This window comes from Rattus rattus, chromosome 7 (assembly GCF_011064425.1).
Source record: "Rattus rattus isolate New Zealand chromosome 7, Rrattus_CSIRO_v1, whole genome shotgun sequence".
NCBI classification, from domain to species: Eukaryota; Metazoa; Chordata; class Mammalia; order Rodentia; family Muridae; genus Rattus; species Rattus rattus.
The window spans coordinates 118,900,545-118,927,220 of NC_046160.1; the positions used below are offsets into that span (position 1 = coordinate 118,900,545).

At 47.5% G+C, this 26,676-nt stretch overlaps 1 protein-coding gene across 1 annotated transcript in view; it reads right to left on the reverse strand.

Moving 5' to 3' along the window:
• Positions 1–26,676, reverse strand: part of Ptprn2 (protein tyrosine phosphatase receptor type N2) — a 725,488-nt gene that overhangs the window by 55,163 nt on the left and 643,649 nt on the right. The window contains exon 15 of the mRNA XM_032908352.1: positions 10,764–10,911. Coding sequence (XP_032764243.1) covers positions 10,764–10,911 — 148 coding nt within the window. The remainder of the gene's footprint in view (positions 1–10,763; positions 10,912–26,676) is intronic.

Below are 26,676 nucleotides of genomic sequence, written 5' to 3' on the forward strand. Positions count from 1 at the left end.
CATCATTAATGGATATGGGAAATAGAATCTTGGTGTTTAGAAGATGCATGGAAGCCATCTTTGGTCATGTTATCTTCTAAAATAGACCTCTCAGGAAAGTGCTTCCTACATCTCCTGGTATTGCTGCTCATGTGGTCCAAGCAAGTAGCAATGTGTAGTCATCTCCATCTCACTGGTACATGCATTCCCCCAAGTTGTCTGTCTCTCCATATTCCTCTCCCTGTGGTGCTCCTAAGGTCCTCCAAGGTGCTCAACCTCACTGTCCCTCTGCCCTCTTTGTGCTTGTCCCCTCATGTCCATCAAATCTCCATGTACTCATCTCTCTGCATCATTCATTTGCCTGTGTTGGTCATCCACCTGCATCACTGCCACTCCTCCATGTTCCTCACTCCTCCTTGTAGTCAACCCAGGGAACGGTCTCCATGGTCATAGCTTCCTTCCTTCCTTTCACATGTGCGCTGACAGATGATGAACAGCAATTATGTAACCAGATATTACCTACTGCCCTCAGTAAACCAGACAGCAATGCTGCCCCACGTTCCCAGTGAGGGACGGCAAAATACAGAAATGACTATATTCAGACCTACTTTAGTTAGGCAAAAGAACACATTGTTACATGTGTTTGCTCCAACACTCAGAAGCCAGATGGGTGTCTCTGAATACCTAGGAACAGAAAGAAATAATGTGACCTGCTTTTCTTGTTGCCAGGACAAAGTACCAGATGCAGCAACTTAAGAAGCAACCTGAGGGTAAATACAGCCCATCATGCTTGGGGAGACATGGTTGGTAGCTAGTTACATTGTATACACAGTGAGGAAGTAAAGATGAGTGAAAGCCAAGTGCCCTACTCTCTTTCTCCTTTTATTCAGGTGGAGATGCCAGCTCTTGAGATGGTGCCATCCACATTTGGGGTGAATCTTCCTCATTAGTTACAGTTAAATTATTTGTTAAATTTATGTATGCAGGTTCATGTATGTGATACATCTCTCTCTCTTTCTCTTTCTCTCTCCCTCCGTTCCCTTCCTCTCCTTGTCCCTCCTTCCCCTCCCCTTCCCTCTCCTTCCCTTCTCTTCCTCCCCTCCCCTCTCTCCCCCCTCCCCCCTCCCTGCCCCTTCCCCTCCCCTCCACTGTGTGTGTGTGTGTGTGTGTGTGTGTGTGCGTGTGTGTCTGTGTATGTATTTATGTGTGCGCATGCGCTTGGTACCTGTGGAGGTCAGAACCTAGCATGAGATCATCTGGAACTGGAGTCATGGGTGATTGTGAACCCCCATGTGAATGCTGGGAACAGAACTCTAAAACCACTGAAACATTTTTACAGCCCCCAGGTTCAGGCTTCTTGGAAATACTGTCAGACACAGCCAGAGGTGTGTTTCCAGAATGATTCCAAATCCAGCCGCGCTGATATTTAAGATTAATACTCGCAGAGGCCGGAGAGATGGCTCGGTGGTTCAGAGCGCTGGCTGCTCCTCCAGGGGACCTGGGTTTGATCCCCGGCACTCACGTGGTGGCTACAACTGTCTGTAACTCCAGCTCCAGGGCCTCTTCCGGCCTCTGGGGGCCGCAGACATGCATATGGTGCTAGGTATACGTGTAGGCCAACACCCGTACACACGTAATAATAAAAATTTATAAATAAAAGAATCCCAGCTCAACTTCTTATCTGCTTGACACTCAAATACGACACTTGGAGTCATGGCATCCCATCCTTGTCCTCTAAAGCCTCATGTTCATCTCTGCAAAATTGAGTTAGTCCATCTTCAAAAGTCCCCAACACTTTCTAATAGTCCCAGCGCCATTCAGAAGTTTAAGGTGTGAGGTTTCTCCTGAGAACCCGGTTTCAACTAGAAGCCCCTGCAAGATCAAAGCCACACACTTCTAATGCGTAACAACAGAGGACAAACATTTCTGTTCCAAAAAAAAAAATGGAGGAACGAGATGACAGCAAGAAAAGAGCAGAACAGAGTAAAACTGAAACCCAACCGAGAAAACACCAAGCTTGCAGTCGCGTGTCTGACGTCTGCAGCTGGTGATAGGATCACCTGAGCTTCAACACCCTTGGACTTACATTTTCACTAAATAAAGCCATTGGTGGGCCGGGGTCCTCTCGGGGTACATTATCTGTTACCCCAATACAGAGCACAAGGCTTCTCTTTAGTGGTGCTCATCTAACACTTTCTCAGCTACCTTGTCAATAGTTTAAGGAAGTTTAAACTCCTTTGTTTATTTTTCATCTTTCTGTTCTGCCTGTCTGTCTATCTCCCTCCCCTCCTTCTCCCTTTCCCTCTCCCCGTCCATCGATCCAGAGCAGGAGCTATGCAACAGCCTGTGCTGTCCTGTCTTGAAGTTCCCTCATCAAACAACTTAGCCTGACTCATCTCAGAACATGGGCAGCCGGTTGCCAGATTCTTCGGCAGACTGCGACACGAACGGCTCAGTTCTTGAGGGGAATCCTAGAAGCACGGCTATCCACATGGCGCTCATCATTCTGGTCTTCCAAACTCCGGCCAGAATGGCCCATTAAGCTCTGTGTAGTGAGTGGTAGCATTCGAGGGCTTTTCTAGATCAGAGTTCCAAAGTCTACATTCCTCTGGCAAACCATTTAAAAAGCCTGAGAATCAATCCCAAGACCTGTCGCGGCAGCAACCTCGCTTCTTGGCAACTATTTTCTCCATTAGTTGCTTTTCTTGTTGTGAGGATGTATCTGGTAAAACAGACGTAAGGAAGGGTTTGTTTTGGGCACAGTTTGAAGGTACAATCCCCCGTGGTGGGTCACATGGCTCCACAGCCAGGAAGCAAAGAGTTGAACACTGAGTTCATTCACTTTCTCCTTTTCATTGTGTCAGGAATCCCAGGCTGTGAGAAGACACTGATAACTTCAGGGTAGTTAATTCCTCTTTAGTTAAACCTTTTTGGAAATACCTTCACGGACACCCTAGAAGTGTTTCCATAATAATTCTAAAGCTAATCAAAGTGAAGTCGAAGATTGATTATCACAGGCAGCATTTTCAAAAGCCCCACTCCTTGCCAAGATGACCCTACTATGTGAACTGCTCGAGGGTTGATGCTCTCTGGTGAGCTGTCGAATGAAGTAAGGGGCCTGATTTGGCTTTGTTGACCCACAGAGGCCTCACAGAGGTGACAGTAGCCTGTGACATAGAAGTCATGAGCCTTGGTCTTGAATTTCAGTCCCTTTTAAAAAAAAAAAAAGCTTATGCATTGTGTGTTACTGTGTAAAGACTTTGCTTTTTATGTGTATGTGAGAGTGCCTGTTTGTACGTACATACCATAAACTGTAAACGTACCTGGTGACTGTGGAGGCTAGCAGAGGGCATTGGACTTACAGCAGTTGTAAGCTGCCATGAGGGTGCTGGGGACTAAACCCAAGTTCGCTGTAGGAACAGCGAGTGTTCTTGACTGGCAAGCCATCTCTTCAGTTCCAGATCTCATTTATGAAGGTTGTTTTTACAAGCATCCCTCTAGATCTTGCAAAATTCAAGAGAGCAGCTCGCTGGGACAGAGAACTAGATAGGGTGCAGAGCATTGGGTTCCCACACTTAAGGGATTTTACCTGCATACCAGTTTTGCTGTCTACGTCGGTGTAGATAGAAGTTTAACCACTCAGCATGACTGGGCCCGAGCAGAACAGGGAGCCGATTCCAAAGGTATCCAGGTTGCTGTGTCCCGCAAGGCCTAGCCAGCCACCAAACTCTCCTGGAGGTCTCAGATGCTAAGAGCTGAAATGTGTCCATCCCAAAGGCCACCATACAGTCTTACCCACTCTCGCCCAGATGTTGTTAGCCTTTTGGGGAACATGGTCCCGCCAAATATAACTACAATGCACTGACGTCATCGGGGTAGGACCTGATCCAACGGGACCAGGTGCACAGGAAGGGATTGGAAGTAGATTATTAATTATCATAGGCACCATTTAAAAAAAAAAACTACTACATGCCAAGATGGTCCTACTATGTGAACTGCTCAGTGCTGATGCCCTCTGGTGAGCCGTCAAATGGCAAAAGGTATTAAGCAGGTGCACAGGTAGGGATTGGAAATAGATTACCACAGGACATAGAGGTGGCCTTTGGCAGGCAAGGAGAGCTTTGATGACACCAGGACCTTGGACTTCCAGCCACCAGAACTGTGAGGTTGATGCACTCTGCTATTTAAGCCAAGGGTTTCTTTGCCACATTTCTAGGAGCTGACAATGTAGTGCCATGGATGGGGTGTTGGCTCTGGTCTAGCTTCACTGTGGCTGCTGCATTCTCAGTGGAGTCAATCAACCTCTTTCAGGTTTTCTGAAAGAGGTTGTAGCTTTTCTATCTCTTACTGAGTGGCCACAGGTGCCATCATGCAGAAATGTGCAGGGATCTGTGAGGTTGGCAGGCAGAGTTGGGGCTAGCCCCACTGCCTTGGTACAAAGAGGGCTCGTAATGGAACATTCCCTCCAGGAGCTGAAGGCAGAATGTTGGTACCAGTGTGAGGAGAACCTACTCGGGTCCCTCCTAGATGCACAGTGAGGGAAATACCGGTGATTTGGGTTCCCCAGGGTTTCAGCACCTTTACTCTGTTTCACATCCACTGAACCATCTCGTATACGCATACAGAAGCAAGCCGGGAAGGGCCATGCTGTCTGTGAGGTCCTCCCAGAAGGGCCTCTGCCACATGTGGGTTGCAACTCAGCCCTGCACAAAGACTCAAGATCCGCAGTCGGTAAAACACACAGCTCTCGGGAGCTTAAGCTTGAGGTGTGTCTGCATCTATTAAACCACACCTTTAAGGTCTGCAGGGATGTCTCAGTTGGTAAAACACCTGCCTATGAGCATAAGGACCTGAGCTTGATACCAGCATCGGTATAAACTATCAGGCATGGTGGTGTAATCCCATAATCCAAGGACTGGGAGGCAGAGACTGGAAGATCCCTGAAGTTTGCCAGCCAGCAAGTTTAGCTTTACCGATGCTCTCCAGGCCAATAAGAGACCTTGTTTCAAAGGACGTGGACACCATTCCCAGTGTGGCACCTGAAGTTGTCCATTGGTTCCCACATATGCATGTATGTGTAAGCACATCAACATATATAAAAATGTGCATCTCTCTGTCTCTTTCTCTCCCTCTCTCTCTGTCATACACATACACACTCACACACACACACACACACACACACACACACCTTTATAATTTTCAGAGAACAATAATCTTATCAGTGTGCAGGTTGAATAACTTTTGAAGAATAAGGCTTGTTTGGGGGGGCAGAAAGGTAGAGGTACCATCTTTGACTGGTGTCATGATATTCAACGGGGACCCACAGATGTGTCTTCTGACCCTTGGAATACTTGGGATCATTAATATGGTTCCAGAGGAGCACAGGGAGCACACACAGCCAGAACTATCCCACTTCACTCAGAGACTTAACCTGCAACGAGCATTTGTGGAAGAACACTGAAGAACCGAAAGGACCAGCAATCTCATGGCCAGGAAGAGGGGCATCTTCTGCAGCGACTCCCAGAAAGGGGGCCATGGTCTCAGCTGCACAGGTGCAGGACCCCAAGTGTGATGGACACACATGTTGTAGAAGCAGTGGCCAGGCCAAGCATGGCGGTGTACGCCTTTCATCCAAACACTTGGGAGGTAGAGGTAGGAGGATCTCTGTGAGTTCCAGGCTAGTCTGGTCTACACAGCAAGTTCCTAGCCAGCCACAGTTACATGGGGAGATCCTGTCTCAAAACAGAACAAAACAGCCAGAAAGGCAATGGTCTTTGCAGAAGCCCAGAAAGTGGTACCTCTCTGGACAGAGCAGGGGCAGAAAGGGGTAGAAGAGCTCTGCTGAGGATGTGTGCAGGAGCCATGACTCAGGACTTCCTACTGGAGTCAGTGTCTAATGCTATCAGATGCAAAAGTCCAAGGGAATGAATTGGGCTCTTCCCATAGGGACACCAGACTACTGATGGATGAGGCTGCTTCCCAATCGAGGAAATGGTCCTACTAGCAACTCTCCCTCCATTTCCACTGGAAGAATAGCAGAGCATTTCACAAACGGGTATTTTTACCACCCCTTTCTGCTAGCTGTGGCAGAGATGCCTGTGGTGAGGGGGTCCATCCCCAAGGTGGGTCTTGGTGCACTGAGCTGGTTCATCTTCGGTGTGCAAGCCAACCTGTGCTGATGTGACAACTTCCCCAACTTTGAAGCATTCAATGACCAGGCATGACAGCTCGCACGTCCAGAGATCAGAAAGCTAAAATGGCCTTCTTCAAGCTCTCAAGCTGGCTGTAGCTGACTGTCCTCACCTCCTACGCCTGACTTCCTTGACTGCCTCATGGTGGGTCACAAGCTGTCCATTGTGGCCTCCCAGACTCAGCCTGGTATGAGGTCTTCCCATCTGCAGCCTGCTTGCATTTGTGTCATGAAGACCTAGGACATGGCCTCTTGTATGGGAGACTGTTCTCTTGCCCCTGAGCCAGATGATGAAGAACAAACACCAGGTACTCAGCTACCAGACAGTGGGTAAGCTCGATCCTGAGCTGCTGCCTGTGGATCACAGGTACTCTGACGCCATGTGTGGTCTTGACTGGGACTCCATTAGGATTAGCCTGGTTGCCGATGATGGGGATATCAAGGACCCTTGAACATCGAGGCTAGCTCTGGACTAGGCTACGTCCTTGGAGTTCATACAATGAATTCTGGATATCTGCCTTCCAAATTCCGACACCATGACTTACAGGGTGTTCACAACGGTGGCTAAGCTGTGGTAAGGTCATGATGTTTGGCCTTGCTCCAGATGGTAGGCATCCCTTAACAGAGGGGTACTGCAGTCTTGGACACTATGAGACAAGAAGTGGCCACAGAGGAACTTGTCATGCTGTCTAGGCCCCAGTACTGGGAGAGAAAAAGCCACTGCCATGTAAGTCACTCATTAGCTAGCTTTTACCAGCCTGAGTGAGCCAATGGGGTCAGACGAGATTAGTACCGTGACATCATCGGGTCACGATGTAATAGCAGAGTTGCAGCTACGGATAAAAAGGCTCTTACTTTTAAATGTGGGCTAATATATTTTTATATCTTAATGTCTGACACAGAGTTATCATTTGGCCCAGAATTATGCTACTCTGGAGGGGCCGAGCCCAGGGACAGTTTGTGGATAACTGCCAAGTGATTTCTTCAGGGAGCTTTAAAAAATGGTATTGGAATGTTTGAGGGTACCAAGCCAAGCATGGAGTGTCCCTTGTAAATAACATGCAATATGCATGTTATGATGGGTCAGTTCTGCAAGCAGTTATCTAAGGGTAAAAGCTGGCTTCTACCCTGGGTAGGTTATGCAGCCACCCAAGTGCAAGTCCCTCCACTTGCACCAAAGTCTCCAGAAAGAAAAAGCAATGCATGGCTGGTTTTAGCTGGTTGTGAGTCTTAGACAAGCTCAAGCTAGGGCTGCCAGGGTCTGAGAGTGGTTCACATTGCTAGACTGCAGGCATAGGCTCTCCCCGGAGGATGCCCGATGGATCTCAGCCAGCACAGAGGGCTGCCGTGTTGACTTCTCCAATGAGAAACGTAAAAGAGCAGGCAGTAAAATCTGAGAGGAGGTGGTGTGGTAAGCCAGACATGGGGCAGAATCTCTGAGATTTTACAAAGTTTCCTCTCCTAGAGAGAATGCCCAGTACTGTTCCCCTGCTATAACTCACTAAGCATGGATGGTTGCAGGGCTGGCATCCTGGGGCTGACAACCATTGTTAAGGAAACAGCCTTAGATTCTGATGGCAGCCTGGCCAGCATGGCCACAGGCGTCCCATATGAACGTAGATGAGTACTCTCTATGTAGGAAACCTAGGACTGGAGAGGGAGGGAGCATCTGGGAGGATTTCCTTTTATCACGGAGAGCAAACTGGCTGCACATCACATCAGCTCACTGCCTAGGATAGCAGGTTGGTTCTCAATATTACACAAGTATGAGACAGGAGATTGCTCTGTTTTAAACCTTGCCACACATCTGTGAATCTAGCTTTTGTTCTCTTTGGTTTTGTGCCAAGAAGTAAGTATTCTTGCTTATGGCTTCAGAACCAATTAATCTCTCTATCTCTCTGTCTTTCTGCCTCTCTGTCTCTCTCTCCCTCTCTCTCATTATAATTCAGGTACAAAATTTCCTTTCCATTTATTTATAATAGCATGCCAAAGCAGAGTTATATTCCTGCTGGTGATTTAAAACTCAGACCAACAAAGTATTGCATAATTCTTTGTAACTATGCACAAAGCTGCCTATGGATTCTTTAAAGTTCCAAGAGAACTCAACTAGATATAGTCACACACTGGCCTGGTGCCTGGAGAGTGTGGGCTGCGGCTTCTTTGAGAATTGGTTGGCACTGGAGAGTCTGGACTATGTGGATCCTGTCCCTGGATTTCCTCCTTGTGATTCTCTTACACCCCTTGCCACCTCACTGGCCCAGTGCTGGACTGCCTTGGCAGGGTCTTGACAGATCCACACCAGCCAAGAGGCAGTGGGTAGAAAGGGTGTAGGAGAGGCTCTTCAAGGGCAGAGGAGTGAGACAAGCTTGCAAAGTCATGGGAACACGTGGCAAGTGTAGGGGGCTTCTAGGAAGAACCACAGGCAAGACTGTGGTCTACAGTGCTGGAGCAGGGGCCATCTGGAGGTTGGGGGCCTGAAGGCCTGGATGAAAGTAGGAGATGAAGGAGGGGAACAGAGACTGTCAGAGAAAGGAGACAAAGTAACGCATCTAGAGTGAAAGATAGTTCTGTTTTTGCCTACCCGCCAAAGGACACCCCAACAGGAAGTACAGAGGGTAGGGGAGCTGGATCCTCATCTTGCTACTCTTGCCTCTGTGGTTGGCTATCAGCATGCACTCTTATAAACAGAGCAAGATGGAAAAAACCCTCTTCAGCATCCTATGACTCTATAGCAAGACCAATTCCTCTAGAGAGACAGCAAAGCAGGGTAGAAGAAGGGGTTCCCCAGAGTCTGGGACAGAGGTCAGCAAGCCACAGCTAGAGGGCACTAAGAGCAAAAACCAGAAGACGGTCCTGAGAGCCTGGAGAGTGAGAAACGTTTGTCTCTAACGCTTGAGGTTGGGGTTCCTGTAGCTGGGGAAGCTGAGTCCCCCAGTAACACTGGCCTCCTGGAAACTCATGCTTTTCACACACGTGGTAGCTGAGGGCTGGGTGGCAGAGTCCTATTGGTTGGCACCAGGAGTTGGTACCAATCATGTTCCTGGCGTGCATGGAAGCATTTTTCTCTCTGCCTTACTCTAGTGTGGACAGACAGGGATGAGCATCAGCTTGTCACAGAGGCCCAAGAGCCCTGGTTCTCCCCTTCGCTACCATAGTGGTGCCAACTGCTTACCCATGCCAGACTCTTAGGTGAGGGCTTGTTCTGAGGAATGGACTTCAAATTTAAGCACAGTCAGATGCCTTTATCCCAGTTCCCTCTCGCCTTGTCCCCTGGTCCCCACTTACCCTATCCATCCCAACTCCACCTTGGGGATAATGACTTGGTACTCAGACATCTTGGCATCTGTCATGGCTGGTGTTTAACACAGCCTGGCTGTAGTGGGATGGGCTTTATTTTGCTTTTTTTTCTAAATATAAAACCTGTAAGCTACAAGTTTCTAATCATAGCTGTCTAAGGGGGGATATGTTTGGACACCCCTGGAAGCAGAGGGTAGAATACCAGCCTCTCTCTGGCAAATGTTGACATGTAGGTGGGTAACCTGGATTCTAAAGGTTTGCTGCTCTGCATGACTTTAGCACAGCTTCAGAACTCCTGCATTTATTCTAAGGAGAAGCCAAGGGGGTCTGACTGGAGGGGATGCTATAACATTCTGCTATTTGGATGAGAGTCCTTAGATGTCCCGGCCTGCAGGCTGCAAAGTCCCGGGGTGGGGGGTTCAATGACAAGGTGCTTTCTGCCATCTCAGCATAGATCTTCATTCTGTGCCCTCTCTTTAGGCCAACCCAAGACCAGCATGGCTTCGCTAGGCTCTCAGAACAGGGGAGAGCAGAAATCATTTCATTATTTCTGAAACATGAACAACTACCTCCTGTCCTGTGGTAGGAGAGTAGTTGAGTTATTCCCATGTATCTGCCATCTCTGAACAGACTAATGTTTATCGAGTGCCTATTTATATGAGAAGATTTTGACCACCGAGGTCTTCCTTGGGTGGGCTCATATATAAGTTGAAGTCCAAACTTTCCCTAGGTCATGTGGATACCCATGGCCAGTGATGTGGAAGAGAGGCAGGTACTATAAAGATGTTTCTGTGTTTTGCATGCCCACCTAGTATATATTTATTATGCTATACTAAGTCATTCTCTATTGGAGTGGTTTCGGGACAACAGTGATACCCAGGTGAAGTGAAGCCATCCATGTTTGTGGTAATATTGTACCAGTAACACCAGTGACCGCTGTGAAAGCTGAGCTGGGATATGTAACTCTATGTTAATGACCATGCCCATGCCCCAGCCCCATATGTTCTCAGACCACAGGATCCCATAGGTTCCCTACACTAGAGCATAACAGTCACAGGGATGGCTCCCAAAGGGTCCCTGGGCCCCCAACAGGCATTCTTTGGGATCTACTAATCCAAAGAGGGAGAAAGGCTTTTGTGGAGGGGGCATCTGTAAGGGGAAACAAGTCTGGGGGCTCAGGCTTGCATATAGAGATAGACCTTGGAGCTCTGCAGATTGTGATGGTGGGCAGAGTAAATCACAGCTGGGTGTCCCCATCCCCTCTCCCCCTGTCTGGTCACCCAGAGTGGGTACATACAGGTCAGTACAGCCAGGGAACGGTTCTTGGGTGCATTCTCCTCTCTCTGGGCCACAAGTGAGCTGTTGGGCTCTGCTTGATAGGCGCACAGTGCCTCCCACTCCTTCTCCAGCCGGTTCTTGTTCTTCAGGTGGTCTTCCATGTAGGCCTGAAAGGGACACACAGAGTCAGAGGCGTGGGATCTAGGACTGTCCCAGGCCAGGTCCGGGAAGCATGGATTAGGTCAATTATCCCAGCGTTTGTTTTTTTGGCTCAAGATGTGTGTGGTTTCGCCATGGGGACTGAACTTCAGCACTGAGCCAGGAATTGTGGAGTATGTGGAGTGCCCTTGACCAAGGGTGATCTTCTAGAGAAGACAGGTAGCTAGCTCCCTGACAGGCAAAACGGGCAAAGAAAATATGTCCAACTGGAGTATGGGGTCTTCTATAGGGGTATCATATTTACCTGGGATGGGAAGGAACAGACCTAGGGTCCAGGGGCCAGGTCAGTACAGTGGCTGTGTTGAGGAGCAGGGAGAGCTGGTGCAGAGAGGAGCGGGATTAGGGGGACACCCACATGGAACCGTGGGAAGCTTGTGAGCAGGGGAAGTCAGGGGTGCATGTGCTTGAAAGCCTCTCCAAGAACAGCATGCCTCAAGGATAGAAAGAGACAAATCAAATGATGTTACAGGGGAAAACAGTGGCAAACAGCTACCATGAAACCCGGGGGACGCATCTCTGCAACTGACGGTTTGTATGGCAAGCCCCTTCATATCTATCCAGGGTCCTGCTGGATAGCCTCTGGGTAGAGGCTGAAGCAGAACCATAGCCTTCACCAGGCCCTGCATTGAGTAGTCAGAGCTCTCCACTTTCCAAGGGGCTCAGGGAGAGAAAGATGGTGGTGGAGTCACTCACTGCACAACTGCACACAGATTCCTATTTAATGAGGAGCTATGGTATTCTTAAATGGTGCTACCAATGCATCACACACACACACACACACACACACACACACACACACACAAGACACATGTACAGTTAGCACATGTGCAGACATGTGGAAACACGGTTGCCAGACAGCCATCTTAGGGGCAGTGTCTCCTCATGGATCAGTCTAGATAGAGCCAGAGAACTCAGACCCACAACTGTGGGCCTGCCTCGGCCTCTCTTTCCCATGGGGCTCTATATAGAAGTTACTTTTCTTCTTAGAGTTGGAACCTTGCTTAACCCTTGATACCCATAGCTACTAGGATCTGTGCTGAAGTCTGACCGTGTGCAGCATTAACCAAACAAAAATCAGAGGAAGTAGAGTGAGACCCAGGGGGTTAGTTTTCCCAGTACTTGCCCGTGAGCATACATTAATACTGGTGACTGGGGACAGAGAGGCCTCTGGACATTTCCTGACATTGAAGACATGGTGTGGCTTGCACAGCTTCCCAACTCACTGACTCAGGAAGTGGGAGACTTCCAAGAAAGGATGCTTGGAGAACCATACCCAGATAACTTGTGATTTCTGCAGGACGTAGTGGTCCAGAGTGTTGCCCACTACAGCTCAGCTTTCCTTTCCCTTTCTCACCAGGTAAGTGTTCTACCTCTGAGCTGTGTCTCCAGCCCTATTTATGATGTTTTGATCTGCTATATACTATGTACAGACATAGGTTTTCAAGTGTGTCTGCAGAAGAAAAATGACATTGCACATACTTGCATGCCTGCGTGCACATGGCCTCTTAGCACAAAGTAGCCAGCACTCAATAGCCAGCCATGGATCCTCCCTGCTACTTCTACCCACTGCTCTCACCCACACCTTCCATGCACTGACACCCAAGTGTTGAAAGAGCTGGGGCTGTCAATCTCACCCCTAACACCCACTCTGAGTAACAGGTAGGTAGAAGGCAGAGGCAGGAACTTCTGTTCCTGGTTACTCAGGATGGAAGAAAGCTCACTTAACTGTTCCCTGAAGCTTTGACAAAAGCATACCAGTGTCCTCCTAGAGGTTAGCTGTGCCCTGCTGTGACACCTCACTGTGGCCACATGCCCTGGAAGCCAGTGAGCACCAAAAAGAAACTCTTAAGGGTCTTGGAGATCCTCTGGGCAGACTTGTGAGGTGCAGCGCCTGGTGGTGGTGGGGTACTGAGACAGCTTGCTTAGAAGGGCCCCATGGCAACTGGCTGCACCTTCTGTTTCAACAGACTATTAATCTGTCTACTTCCTCTATACAATCCTGGCCCTCAGGTCCTTCCGGCATGGAGTCAGGAGCCGTGAGATAGAGAGATGTGAAACTGGGCAAAATGGAAAGGCTCCCTCTAGAGCAGTGGTTCTCAATCTGCGGGTCACAACCCCTTTGGGAATCACCTATCAGATATTTACATTATAATTCATAACAAGAACAAAATTATGTGACATAGCAAGGTAATCATTTTATGATTGGGAGTCACCACAACATGAGGACCTACATTAAAGGGCCACAGCATTAGGAAGGCTGAGAACGACTGATCTAGAGAATCAGCTCAGAACTGATGTAGAGAACCACAACCACCTTCCTTGAAGATGACTGTGTCTGGGGAAATGGCTCAGTTGTTAAATATGTGGCCTGGAAGAATAAAAGGCCTGAGTTTGATCCCAACATCCACATAAATGGGGCACGGCAGTGTGAACCTTTAATCCTAGACTGTGGAGTCAGGCAGACCCTGGGGACTTAGTCTAGAAAAATTGGCAAGTTCCAGATTCAGCGAGAGAGCCAACATCGACCTCCGGTATCCACACTCACAAGTACACACATGTATGTGTACCACACGTAGAATACATGCACGAACACACATACATTCATACACACACACACACACACACACACACACACACAAATGTATATAGACATAGTCGCTGGGGTGTATTTTGCACACAATTAAAACTTTCTTCTATTATATATTATTTATTATGCATACGGTGTGTGTGAGTATTCCGCAGTGTATATGTGGGGGTCAGGGGATGACCTTTGGGAGTCCTCTCCTTCCTCTGTAAGTTCTGGGAATCGAACTCAGGTTATCTGGCTTGCAAGGCAAGATCCCTGGCCTGCTAAGTCATCTTCATGGTCTTGCGCACCAATTCTTTAAGGGAGGATGACACCTTAGCATGGTGTAACACTACCGTTTTTGGGAAATCTGGTAGGGTCACTGAGTCCAGTCCTGCTGTAGGGACTGAGCAGTAGCCTGCTTAGGTGTACAGACTCAGTCAGACATTGCCTCCTTCATGTCAGCAGCAGGAACTGGTGGTTCTGGGCAGAGAACCTGGCCCCAGCTTTCCTTTAGAAAACCCTCTTTCAGGAAACCCATTATGAGCAGAGACTCTTTTTGTGGCAAAACAATGCTGTTGCAGTTTGTTGCAGTTTCCTCTCCAACCCGAATCGGCCAGTACAAAGAAAACGCAACTCAATTAATATGAAAACAATCTAGCGTCTAGATTGGGCAGATCCACCCTACACTGTCCTATTCCTGGCTCCCAAATCCCTCATCCCTTGCACCTTTTATTTGCCAGGTCTCCAGCTTCTCCTTCTCCCACCACAACTCTCTCCTTTCTTTCTCCTCCCCTGACTCCTCCCCCTCCTGACTCCTCCCCTCTTCTGACTCCTCCCCTCTCGCTCCCGACTCCTCCCTCTGCCCAAATCTCGAGCTCTTGCCTTTATTTTACAAATTCAGAGAGAACTCCAAGGCAAACCACAACGCAATGCGTCTTAGGACAGGCCCTAGCCAGATCACCCTGGACCCAGGTACCCTGCGAGTCTTATTCAAGTTAATCTCAGCGGCTCTTTAAACCGCACAGTCAGCCTCACCATGGAGTCCCAGCAAGTTTATTTGAGCAGTGCAGCCTGAGCTCTGGGCATCAGCTTGGGTGGAGGGACAGCCGGAAGCAGTAGATCTTGATACTATCATTTTCCTCCCAAGAATTAAGTCATTTATTGATGAGCTCATTTATAATAAATCTGAGGTGAGTTCTTCATTCTCTAGGCGTGTGCTGCTCACCTAGTGGTGTTGGGTCCTGTGTGTCTCTATTTGATCAGTGTTCTCCTACTAATGAAGTGATAATCACACCTCCCAGGCACATGCCAGGCTCTATGATGGTTTACCTGGGCTGGATGCAGAGCCACCTATGAGGTCTACTGCTGGGTGTGTCTGTGAGAGAGAGAAACTCACCCTGAGATTCTGGTCCTCTGAGCCATGAGCAAACAGCCCATGCTCCCCTCGCCCCAGCTACTGTTCCTCTCCTGCCCTGAGAGAATACTTCCTCGCACCGCCAGCCAAAAGGAACTCTTCCTTAAGTTGTTTTCTGTCCATCATTTGGTTGCAGCCATTAAGATAGAATCTTTCTTCCTCTTTTGTGGTTTGTGATACAAGTTTGTGGGGAGGCTTAGCCTTCATAGGGAAATAACACATTTTAATCAATGAAGATAAAACCAAAAATTGTTCTGTCCTGTAGCCTGCTCCCACAGGAGGAGCAGCGAGAGCCAGGAGGATTGGCCAGTGCCCTTAGACAAGGCAGTGTCTGGTTGCCAGGCCAATGAACCTGCAATTTAACTGGATTGATACTTATTCTGTAGCGGGCATTCAGCTGTGAGGGTTTTACAATGGCCATTTAAACGACTTTTTTGTTATTTATTTATTTATTTATTTATTTATTTATTTATTTATTTGAGACCACTTTTCCCTGTGGAGCTGTGGAGCTGGTGTCCTGGGCTGTCCTATAAATGCAGGTGTGGGGACAGGGCGGTGAGACACTCTTTGGGTTTGGCGTGTGTACGTGGTTCACATGTGAGTGTGGATGGGGTTGGAGGCTTAGAGGTGTATGTCCAGAGTCTTTCTTAACCACGGTGCACCCTATTGTTTTAGCCTCGCCTCATTGAATCTGGAGTTCGCTGATTCAGCTAGACTGACTGGCCAGTGAGTCCAGGCATCCTCCTGTCTGTGACACATGCCACCATGACTAGCTTTGATGAGGCTGCAGGATTCAAACTCCAGTCACCGTGCTCGTGTGACAAGCGATTTACCTACAGAATCACCCTCCTAATCACAAGGGTGTTTTATTTTTTTAAATTGTACCTTTGGTTACATGAATAACACAAAAAGAAATGAATAGGGCATTAAGATAGGACGAAAGGAAACACAGATACTAACTGAATTCTGTTCTTCCCAGCACCTGGGAGGGCCGCGGTTTTGGGTGTTTGGTCACTTTTGTGGTTGCTGTTTGTTTTGGTTATCTGCAGGGCTGGCTGTTGTCGTTTAGGGTTTGAACATTCACAACATTATAAAATTCTGTTTAAAACGAAAAGATACCCAAACCATGTTTGCTCTTAAACATGGCATGTCCTAGAAAAGTTAAAATGATTAGGGATTCCCCCATATCCCTTAGCATCTGTCTGATCCCAGGACCCACTCCTGATGTTGTCCTAGGAGGACAAGAGGTCCTAGAGGTCAAGGCCTCCTCATGGACTTTGTGTCACCACATCCACTTTCTACTTCCTTTTTCACAAATCAATGTGTTTACCTGGGATCGGGGGACACTTTCCAGCACCCCAGTGGGTGTCTGAGTCTTTTAGGGCTGTCTGTATAAAATGCTATTCTTTATAATAATCATATGATAAACTGGTATTGTAAGTTAAGCTCAGCAAGCGCTTAACAGAGGAAACTTAGTAACAACAACTCAGATCTTAGTAACAGCGGCAACTTAGTAACAACTCAGATCTTAGTAACCCTAACGGTTGATTTACTCTTTGAGAAATTTCCTTTTTCACTTAAAGGCCACACGTGGGAGCTTCCTTTTGCATACTCAGTTTGACAGCACCACTCTTGGATTGGTGGCTGTTGCTAAATGGAATAATGCTTACTTGAACACAGCACCATGGTACCTTTGCAGTTGACTTGATATTAAGAAAACAGCTAGCAGGTGGGCAGCATGTCGGAAGGGCATATCCTAGACAAGAGCACTGTTTCTCAGGGAGGGAGTAGGAAGACTGGAGACACCATCATAGTACTCTAAAGCACATGCATTTAGAAGTTACCAGTGACTGAATTTTTTATATAATGTTCTCAGACCAAAAGCGACTGCAGGTAGTTAACACTTCAGACATTAGAGTGCATGTGGTGTGTTGATGGTAGTTTTTGTAAAGTATAACCCATTTTTAAAATCATCACGTGTGGGCTAGCCTTGGTTTGTGGATCAACCTCCCCTTCGCTAGCTTCTCGATTTACATCCCGCCAGACTGCAGCTCCTACTGTCTGCCCTGTGATCCGTTTCTGTGCTTTTGCTGTGACAAGTCCATCCAGAGTTGGAGGCCCATCTCAAAAACCAGTTCTGCATTCTCCAGACTGACTGGGACCTGCCATTGCCTCATCACCTCCTGTCCACCCCACCCTTTACTGTCTGTTCTGGCTAATTTTACGTCAAATTGACAAAAGGTAGAGTCATCAGAGGAGGAAGTCTCTGTTGAGGAAACACCTCCATAAGAGGAAGCTGTAAAACATTTCCTTGGTTAGTGATTGATAGGGGAGGATCCAGCCCATTCTTGGTGGTGCCATCCTTGGTCTGGTAGACCTGGGTTCTATAAGAGAGCAGGCTGAGCAAGCCATGTGGGGCAAGCCATGTAAGCATCCTCCTCCATGACTTCTGCATCTGCTTTAGCCTCCAGTTTCCTGCTCTGTTTAAGTTCCTGGCCTAACTTCCCTAGAAGATGGGCTATTATTTGGAAGTGTAAGCTGAAATAAACATTTTCCATCCCAAGTTGCTTTGGTCATGGTATTTCATCACAGCAAAAGTGACCCTAAGTAGGACACTGTCCTATGATCCTATGACTTGTAATCACCTCCTATGACCCTCTTATCCTATGATCTTGGACCTTTATTTCCTGTGTTCTGAGTACTGCCATTGTTTTCCCATGGCCTATGGGTCAGGAACCTTCTATTATTCCATGACCTTCTTGCCCTATGATCTAGAATCTTCCATCACTCCATGACCTTCTTGCCCTATGATCTAGAATCTTCCATCACTCCATGACCTTCTTGCCCTCTGATCTAGAATCTTCCATCACTCCATGACCTTCTTGTCCTATGATCTGGGACTTACCTATCTCATGGCTCCATCCTGACACCAGTCTACTTAAAGAAAAGCCTGTGCCTGGCACCAACCTCTTGTTTCTCTCCATGTTTTCAGCTTTTGCTCATCAGGAAACCAACCTTTCCCCAGGGATATTGGTACCTCAGCCACTGTGGAAAAGTGTTTGCTGGTCTCCTGGGATTCCTATAAAGTTCTGTGACAGGTTAAAATTTTGTATTGATGATGGGTACCCTCCAAATCCTCTGAAACTTAGGAGCATTTGAGGTGGAAATAAAAGCCACCACGTAAGTTGTTTAGGTGAGTGATTTAGAGCGCCTCTCTCTAAATCTCTGTTCCACCTCTTCCACTCTTGCAATCCAGAAAACATCTGTAAAACACAGCTCTTGTCCCAGTATTCTGCTGTAGCCCTAACTGGAGGTCAGTCCTTTTATCTGGAGACACAGCAATGGCCAAACACTTGTACATCTGAAGTCTTTTGTTCTAACATGTTCTCCTCTTCATAAACGCCCCTTCACCACCGCCAACCTCTCTTGTTCCCACTCCTACTGTTCCTCTTCCTGGGGTCTCCCTGCTACTTTCGGGTTGCATGTATGAGAGAATGCCTGCAGGATCTTTCTGAGTTTGGCTAATTTTGCCTAGCAATGGCAGTCTCTGTTCCATCTGATCTCCCGGTGGATGAATGAATGATTTCATTCATTCTTTGTGGTTGAACAAAACACTCTATTGGTCTTAACCTCCTTTGTGTTCAAACCCCAGGCAGGCATTGTTTCTTCAGGGACATTTTCACCTTATGCACACAACGGCTATTCTCAGTGCACATGAGGAGAACCTTCCTCTGTGCACGCCATAGGCATCCTGCTCTATGCACACCATGAAGGTAGGGCCTCATGTGGGAGCTAACACGTCCTGTGCTGATGCAGTCAGCACTGGGCACTCAATGAACTGAGGTCCCTGGTTTCTAGGGGCATCTTAAACCAACGTGCACCAGTGTGCTGAAGGCCACCCTAGGTTATCTGCTGGTAGATCAATACAGAAGAATGAGAAAGCACGGGGTAAAGGGGGATGCAGATAGGAGTGAGCCATGGAGGTATGACCCACCCTGACCTCAAGGAGCTGGTGCTCACAATTTGGAGGTTTTGTCCAAGAAGCTAGTTAGGGAAGCTGGTTTTCACGGCGAACAGGATCTTCAGGGAATGCCAGGTGGCACATCTTCACCTTTTAGCTGTACGCTGGGCTCTTGGCAGAGATTTGGGGATCTGAAGGGTGCATGTCTAAAAGGACTTAGGTCAGCATCTTCCTGATTTTGATCTCCACTAAGATTTCAAGACCGCTGCTGTCTGGTCAGTTTTTGAGGGAGAACATCCATCCTCCTGCCTGCTGATACTTCCTGAGGATGCAGTTGACATGTTTTCATTACAATTAAGTATCGTCGACTGCAGGCGACAAGGCAACCTTGACATTGGAACTGGGGCATTTTACTCCACAGCAAGGAAGTTTCTGTCACTCATAATGAAAGGCTGGAGCAGTGGCCAGGAGGCCTTTAGAGGCCATGCGAGTTTTGGGTGCAGACCTAGCCATCCCTGGTGCTGCTCCTGCACCACACACGGCAGCCACCTTGGCACCCTGCGTAGCAACCGGACGGAGACTAGGGGTATCGCCCTGAGCCTGGGCCATTAGAAGTCACAGAAACCGTGATACCGGTGGCTCTTTGCCCTCATGGAAACAGGCACCCAGAAGAGGTTTGTTCTATCACGTAGAATAATGGTAATAAACTCATTCCTTTCAACTCAGACACTCAAAAGGACAGGAGAGCATTCAGAAATAAGCCCATCCGGACCCCCCCTGGTATTATTTCACTACTCAAAATACACAAAGAACACCGGTGCCAGCATTAAACGAGGCCTCTGGGATCACATACGGGGAACAAGTAGAAGCTTCCCCACAAAGCACAGTGACGCTGCAAAACAAAAAAAAAAAAAAGCATCGGCCCACCTGGGGAGGCTTTTTTTTTTTTTTTTTTTTTTTTTTTTTTTAAGCAGAGCTTTGGAGCACTTGATTTGGAGCAATTAGTCCTAGGAAAGCTCTCTTCCAGCCCTTCCTTGTTTTCACTCCGGAGCCCATTACGGCACAATGCCCTTTAATTTACTGATGGTACAGTCAGACCTTTTGTGGAAGAGGACGATCCATTTACATTTTCCCACCTCGTGACAGGCAAGACTGACCGGGAGGTTTGATTTTTAAAGTCACAAGCGAAGACTAATGCTTTTGAAAACAAGGGGTAAGCTGCTTTGCTGCCATTTGGGGGAAAGTGATGACCTTTTTTTTTTTCCTTCTTTTTTCCTTTAAAAATAAACACTGTCAGCTGTCTTCATTAATGCTCCAAAGGGAAGCATTCCTGTTAAGTGTCTGAATTCCACAAGCAAGACGGTTGAAGTTCAGCAAGAGTGCAAACAGATGTAGGAGAAAGTAGGTATGGCCTCTTGCCTCTGCCTCGTGGGCATGGCTGTAAACACTCAAGGGGGGGCACTGGCTTGCTTGCTGGTGACCCGTAGGTGCGCAGCTGGTGTCTCCTAAACACTGCCTGTTAACAGGATGTGGCGGGCATGATAAATATACTCAAAACCAGGAATTGGAAACCCAGGGAAGGAGAGAGTCAGGTGGACAGAGGGGAAGAGATGTGCTCGGAACAGGAGCCAAGGACGGTGAGAAGCAGAGGCACCAGGGTACGGATGACCTCCCTGCCGCTCTTGCTCCCAGGATGCCTGCCCTGCCTGCCATGTGCTGCTTCTGACCTGTGATGGGATGGAGATGGGCTGTCTTGTGGAACCGGACTGGAACTCGTCCTGCTGTGGTTCCGTCCCGCGGGGCACTTAGGAGTGTGAATAGGTACCCACTGCACCATGCAGGACCCCACGAGACCTAAGAGTGCGAGGGCATGCCCTTGCCAGGATCCTTGAGAGTGGAAACCAGACAAGCCGTCTCTGGATTCTCCATACAAAGCCCGAGAAGGAGGGACGGGATTAATAGAAATGAGAGGAGTAGAAGCCCTTGGGGAGCTTTTACTTCCGACTGCAGCCTAGAGATTGCTTTCCTGGAACGTTTTGAAGAACCAGGCAACCGCAGAGAAATGCCAAGCTTCCCTTATCCTAGTGACCCCGAGAGTGGCAGACCAGATGAAGCCGGACAGCAGAAGCCTCCTGCGTGGCTAGGAGCTGGCTTTACAGATAAGCATGAACTAGGGTAATTTTCAAGTTTGTGTTCTGAACGCTTTGTTTCTCAAGCCGGCCAGCTCTGGCCAGGGACCTGTGGAAGCCATTTTCTATGTGATTTTTTTTTTCCGAGTGGCTAAGAAACGTACCTCCTTCCCCTTATAGAAACCAATCCAACTGTAGGGATAAAATATCGTAAGTCCTTGGTGCAGAAGAAATAGCTCAAAGCTGAAACCTGTGCAGAGAGAGTCCCCAGCTGACTCTTGGGTCAAGGCAGAGAAAACAAACTTCATCAGCAAGAGAAGACAGACCAGGACCGAGCAGAAGTGGCAAGTTCAGTGTGTGTCTGTCTGTCTGAAACCATGGACATTGCTAAATTATGCTTTATTAAGAATCCTTTTCAAGTAATCCTTTTCATGTATTCAGGTGTGGTGGGATTGGCCCTGTCATCTAGGGCTAGGGTGGGCCAAACAGCAAGATCCTGACTCATCCATCCACCATGTCTTTTCTGTACTAAGAACTCCCTGGCCTCGAATGATGCTAGAGGGAAATGCATGCCTCTTTCCAAGTACTGTGGGGAGTGGCTTCTAGGTGGACCTGCTCCTGCCTTCAAGTGGAAACTGAATTAGCCACATTCTACCTGCTTTGAGAGACAAAGGATGAAAGGCTGACTCTGCAGAGGATTCCTGGTTAGCACACGAACCGTGGCTGAATCTTTACTGCACAGAAAGTCTACTGCACAATGAAAGTATTAGGAATACACTGCCATTGTTCCATAATGCTGATTTTGATATTCCTAACCCAGAATGAAGTCTAGAATTATAAGTCCCACAGATGAAATAGTTCTAGATGTCCACATGGCCTGAGGGGCTGACCCAGACTCTGGGCCTTTAGCTTGTCCCTGAGATGCCAGGGTTGGAGCCAGGGACTTTGTGTATGCTAGGCCAGCAATTTGCCTCTGAGCTTCACCCCTTGGTACCACACAGAACTCAGCAGAACTCCGAAAGATGTCCCTGGTGTCCAAAGACACAGAGAGGACTGGTAGGTTTTCAGCTTCCACTGGACTTTATGGTGCAGATTTATAGAAAAACAAAGCCACAGTTTCTTAAAGCTAAAGTCAAGACTGAATGTGTCAGTGAGCACGGTATTCCCGAGAAGTGTTCTGATTAATAAGCCTGAACTTTAACTTTATCCTTACCCCCTACTCAAGATGGAGGGTGCAGGGGGACAGGCTTGTTCCTTCATACACTGAGTCTGTTTCATTCTGGGATCTTTCAGTTTGGTATAATATATGGTATGGCACACGATGGGGTCACAGTTCACACAGAGTCTCAGTGTGAAGGCTATAGGGCATGGCGCTGCTTTGGTGACGATGACAATCCTTGCATGTTCATAAGACCAGGCGTTGTTCTCCAAGGTGTTCAAAGATTTCCAAATGAACAGTTTTATGAATCTCATTATCTTATTTAACATCTTAAAAATTAAGGTTATATGAACATTGGTAAAATACGATGATGAATAAGAAATGGAAGTAATTAAGAGTATTGTGCCACCTTTTCCTGGAGTGCAGAACTGTTAATATTTACAGTCAGGGCAAGGCGGTTCGTCTGGCAAGCTGGGTCTGCAGTCCTGGGGCTGCACCTAGTTAAGGCTGGTTGTCCCGGCTGCCTCTGCCCTCCTATTGGCTGTCAGTTACTTTCGTCCTATGAGTCTGAGTACTGCAGGTCCTGGAGCCCAACACTCAGCTTGTGAAAGCTCAGATCTGAGGGGTAGATTCCCTCAGTAGAGAGTCCCAGGACACAGATAAACATAATTAACAAGATGGTGTCTCGTGATTACCCAGGGACAAAGATACAAACTGAAAGGTGTGAGGGTTCAGTTGGGATAGGCACAAGGTTTATGGCCTTGGAGTGGCTCTGGGTCAAGCAGGAAGGATCTAGAAATGTAAGGCTTGGGGTATTAAGAAGGGGTGGGGTAGGGAGCAGCAAAGCTTCTAGTCTGAAGTGAGAAAGGGTTTGGAACGTTCCAGAGAGGAGATGGCTGGAAGGGAGAGAGAGAGGCAGAGTGGAGCTGCCAGCCTGGTCATTCAGAAGCTTGGCTGTGGCAAGGAGCCAGAAGTTTATTTTAAGAACGAGGGGGAAGCCATTGCATCTGCAGTAACAGAGGCATCCGATGACAGAGCTTCTGAAAGGTCGTTCTGCACAGGGCAGACTGATTACATAAGCTGAGACTCCTGCTGCTTCCCGGATCCCACTGCACTGGCTGAGCTCTGCATGAGAAGGGCAGAGAGATGGGCAGGTGTGCTGTGAACCCTGGTGCAGAACGCACTAGACTGATCTCAGTCCATTTAACTCATTCTGTGCTGCTGTAACTTCCTCGTTTCCTCGAATTTCGGCAAGCACTGTGTTGCAAAAACACTTGAGCTGTTTAAACTCTAACCCAGAAAGAAACAGTTCTTACGAGTTGATCTAACAAGGCCTTGGTGAAATGAGGTCAAAGCCTGAGAGGGAAAAAAAATTTCATCAATGACCTTGACGATTCTAAAATTTTTCAGACTTTCGTTACATAGGCCAGTGTTTGGACATTTAGTTAATAGCTCTATCGAGCTGTGGGAAACCTCATCAAAGGTAAGTGAACTCAAAGTGGCACCAAAAATTAACAGCCAGTGGCTCAATCGAGGGCTTGGAATGTGAGAACAGGCTCGGCAACAGGGAGCACCGGACATGCCTTTCCCGCAGGTAAGGTGATTCTTGAGGCACATATAGAGCTTAGCTCCAACAGGCCTCACAATGCATGACACACCACGACAGGCACAGTCCCGGCAAGTGGACTATTCTGGAGCGTGGGGATGCTGCACTGCCCCTCGGACCTCTCTCTGCAGTGCTGCCAGAGGACACAGAATATTTCATGAACCATTCATACACAGGAGGCTGAGGGGCTCCAGCCTGTAAGATATATTCAGACTGGGATGAAGACGATAGCAGATTTGGGGAAACGTCACACGTGCACAACATACAGTAGCACCTATCGTCCTCCCTGGCTACCTAACTGTGAGGTGACACCGAACTTCCTGGAGAACACTGCAGAGCTCCAGGTCTGCCACAACCTAAGGTAAGTCTAACGTGTATGGTTTACCTGAGAGACTGGCTACTCCATGCCTCCCGAGTTTCAAGCTTAACACCCTCTTTCTCTCTCACTCAGGAGTCTCCACCCACGCTGGGTTACAGACATAGTCCTTAGTCAGCACCCTGAATTCAACAACAAAGAATGATGGCGATTTTAGGGCTCCTCTAAGATTAGTCTCTCTCTCCTTCCTGAGAGACTGCCTGGCACAGGACCTGGCACTTTCTGTGCAATCAGTAAATACCTCCTGAATAACAAAGGATAGAGCTCCTTCCAGTCCTGCTCCAGGGCTTCTGACTGAGAGTGGCCGAATGCTGGTCACATACATGGCTCAGAAACCTTCCTGAAGTCCTACCTCATCCACTCTGGACAGGGGGATGGAGGAGCTGCACGGCAGTGGGTCAGACAATAGGTTCCAGCTTCTCACAAAACAATCTTCGCCAGCAGTATTTACTGTTCATTATCTACAACCCAGCGAGCCATGAGATCGGGGCAAAGGCAGATGTCTGTGATATTAAACAATTAAATGTCCATTTTTTTCTTAAAATATCCGCACATCTGTTCATTTTTTTTTCTCCAGCCTCAGCCTTTCCCTCTGGCTGTCGTAGAAACTCACCCTAGCCGGCGTATGTGGGAATATTGCATAATCCATTCCCAGAATGCATGAGTAGATCTTTACCCCATAAAATATTCATTCGCTCTCAAAAATATTTGCACCCTGCTGTCAAATGTAGACAAATTCACATGGAGTATCAGAAAATGGCCATTTTAATGGGGGAACGCTTCCCCTGAGTTTCTCTTTGAGCTGAAATATATTCTCCAAAATTATTTTCATAAAAAAAAAGATTAACAATTTCGACGCTAACTGCTAATCCCTTTTCATTTAAACCTCTGCTGATAAAATTCTTTGCTTGTCATTCAAATGTAAGTAATAATTATAGATTGTGGGCCTCCGTCTCGGGCCTCATTAATGATAAATTGTATGGAAGTGTGAAGCCAAAGTCAGCTTTGATACATCTCGAAACTCAATTTCCACGGCTTCCCTTAGCTATGTACAATTAATTATACAGTTAATAAGGGAAATACGCTAATGAAAGGAATGCTATTTACCCAGACCGCCTGCCTTTACCAAATATCCTTTGTATGTTTCTCTCCTTGTAATTTTGGTATACAGACAGTTTAAAACAAAACAAAACAAAACAAAAAACAAACCCAATACAATTGACAGAGTGGTAGCTTTTAATGCCAGTCTGCAGCTACTCTGATTAGAAACAAGGCTAAAGGAATTCTAATCCAATTTTATATTTCTACTGACTTCTGCTTTTTAAAAGTCCTAAAATAGCCATTTGTCAAATAAATAATTGCCACCAGGCTACTGCAGTGCACCAGAGATACAGTTGTCTCCCCGTGTTGAAAACACGGAGACTTTTAGAAGAAATTACGTGGAAGACAAAAAGGGAACGCTCAGACCTTCTGCACAGACCTGCACTCTTTTCTCATCCCCCGAACCTCCCTTAGAACAATCAGATCTGCTCATTCTGTTTGGACAATCAAAGTTTGACTGCAGATGGATTAGCAGACAGCAGTGCTACTCTCTATGGAGAAAGATACCACCTTCTCGGGCTTCGGCAAAGATTAAACTCAGAAGAGAACTACAAAAGGCAAGCTGGATAAAGCTGGTTTTGTTTGCTCTTTACAGCACACAAGGACATATGCAAAAGGCCCACTGCAAGTCTCTGTTTTATAAAACATATTTGTATTAACACAGGTCGCTGAGTATTCTTTACAAAACGAGAAAAGTAGCCATTTGGTTCCAGTCATCACCACATCCCTTTGACATAAACAATGCACTTTAAAGTATGAGATCTTTTAAAAAAAATTTATTAGTAAACCAACGCTGTACTCCAAAGGGTTAAGGGGAAAGGCCAGGGATAAAGGGTTTAAAAAGCACTCATGAAGTGCACTTCTGATGACCAAGTCCACCCTTTTAGCAGGGAAACAGATTCTCTGGGAAAAAAAACAAAAACAAAAACCAGTTTCCACAGCATACAATACCTACTGCTCCCTACATGCTGGGACCCTGTGGAGTAGCACAGTGGTGCCTGTCGCCCACTTCCACGAGGACATTTGGAGCAGCGTCAGGCAGTGCTGGTGCCTTTAAGAGCCTCCTCCTGGACCCCTGCTGTGGAATATTTCTGAATGTAGAGTTACAGAAAATTCGTCTGTTTAAACCAGCCCTCCACCCACCTCACACCAACTGGATGATCTGCAAAATCCAAACAGCCGCTTCCAAGTCACAACAACAGGGGGCTGCTGTTCTCAAACACCCAACGCTTTCCTATTCCCCAAACCAGCACAAGAAGGCCCAGTGGAGACATTTCTGCTCTGTGGATGACGACAGTGGTTAGAGCAGGGAAACCTTTGGGAAGCGGGAAGAGGAGGGATGGTTGCTTAGCAACGCACAGCAGCCTTGTGGTTACAAAGCAGCGGGCTTTTCTTAGC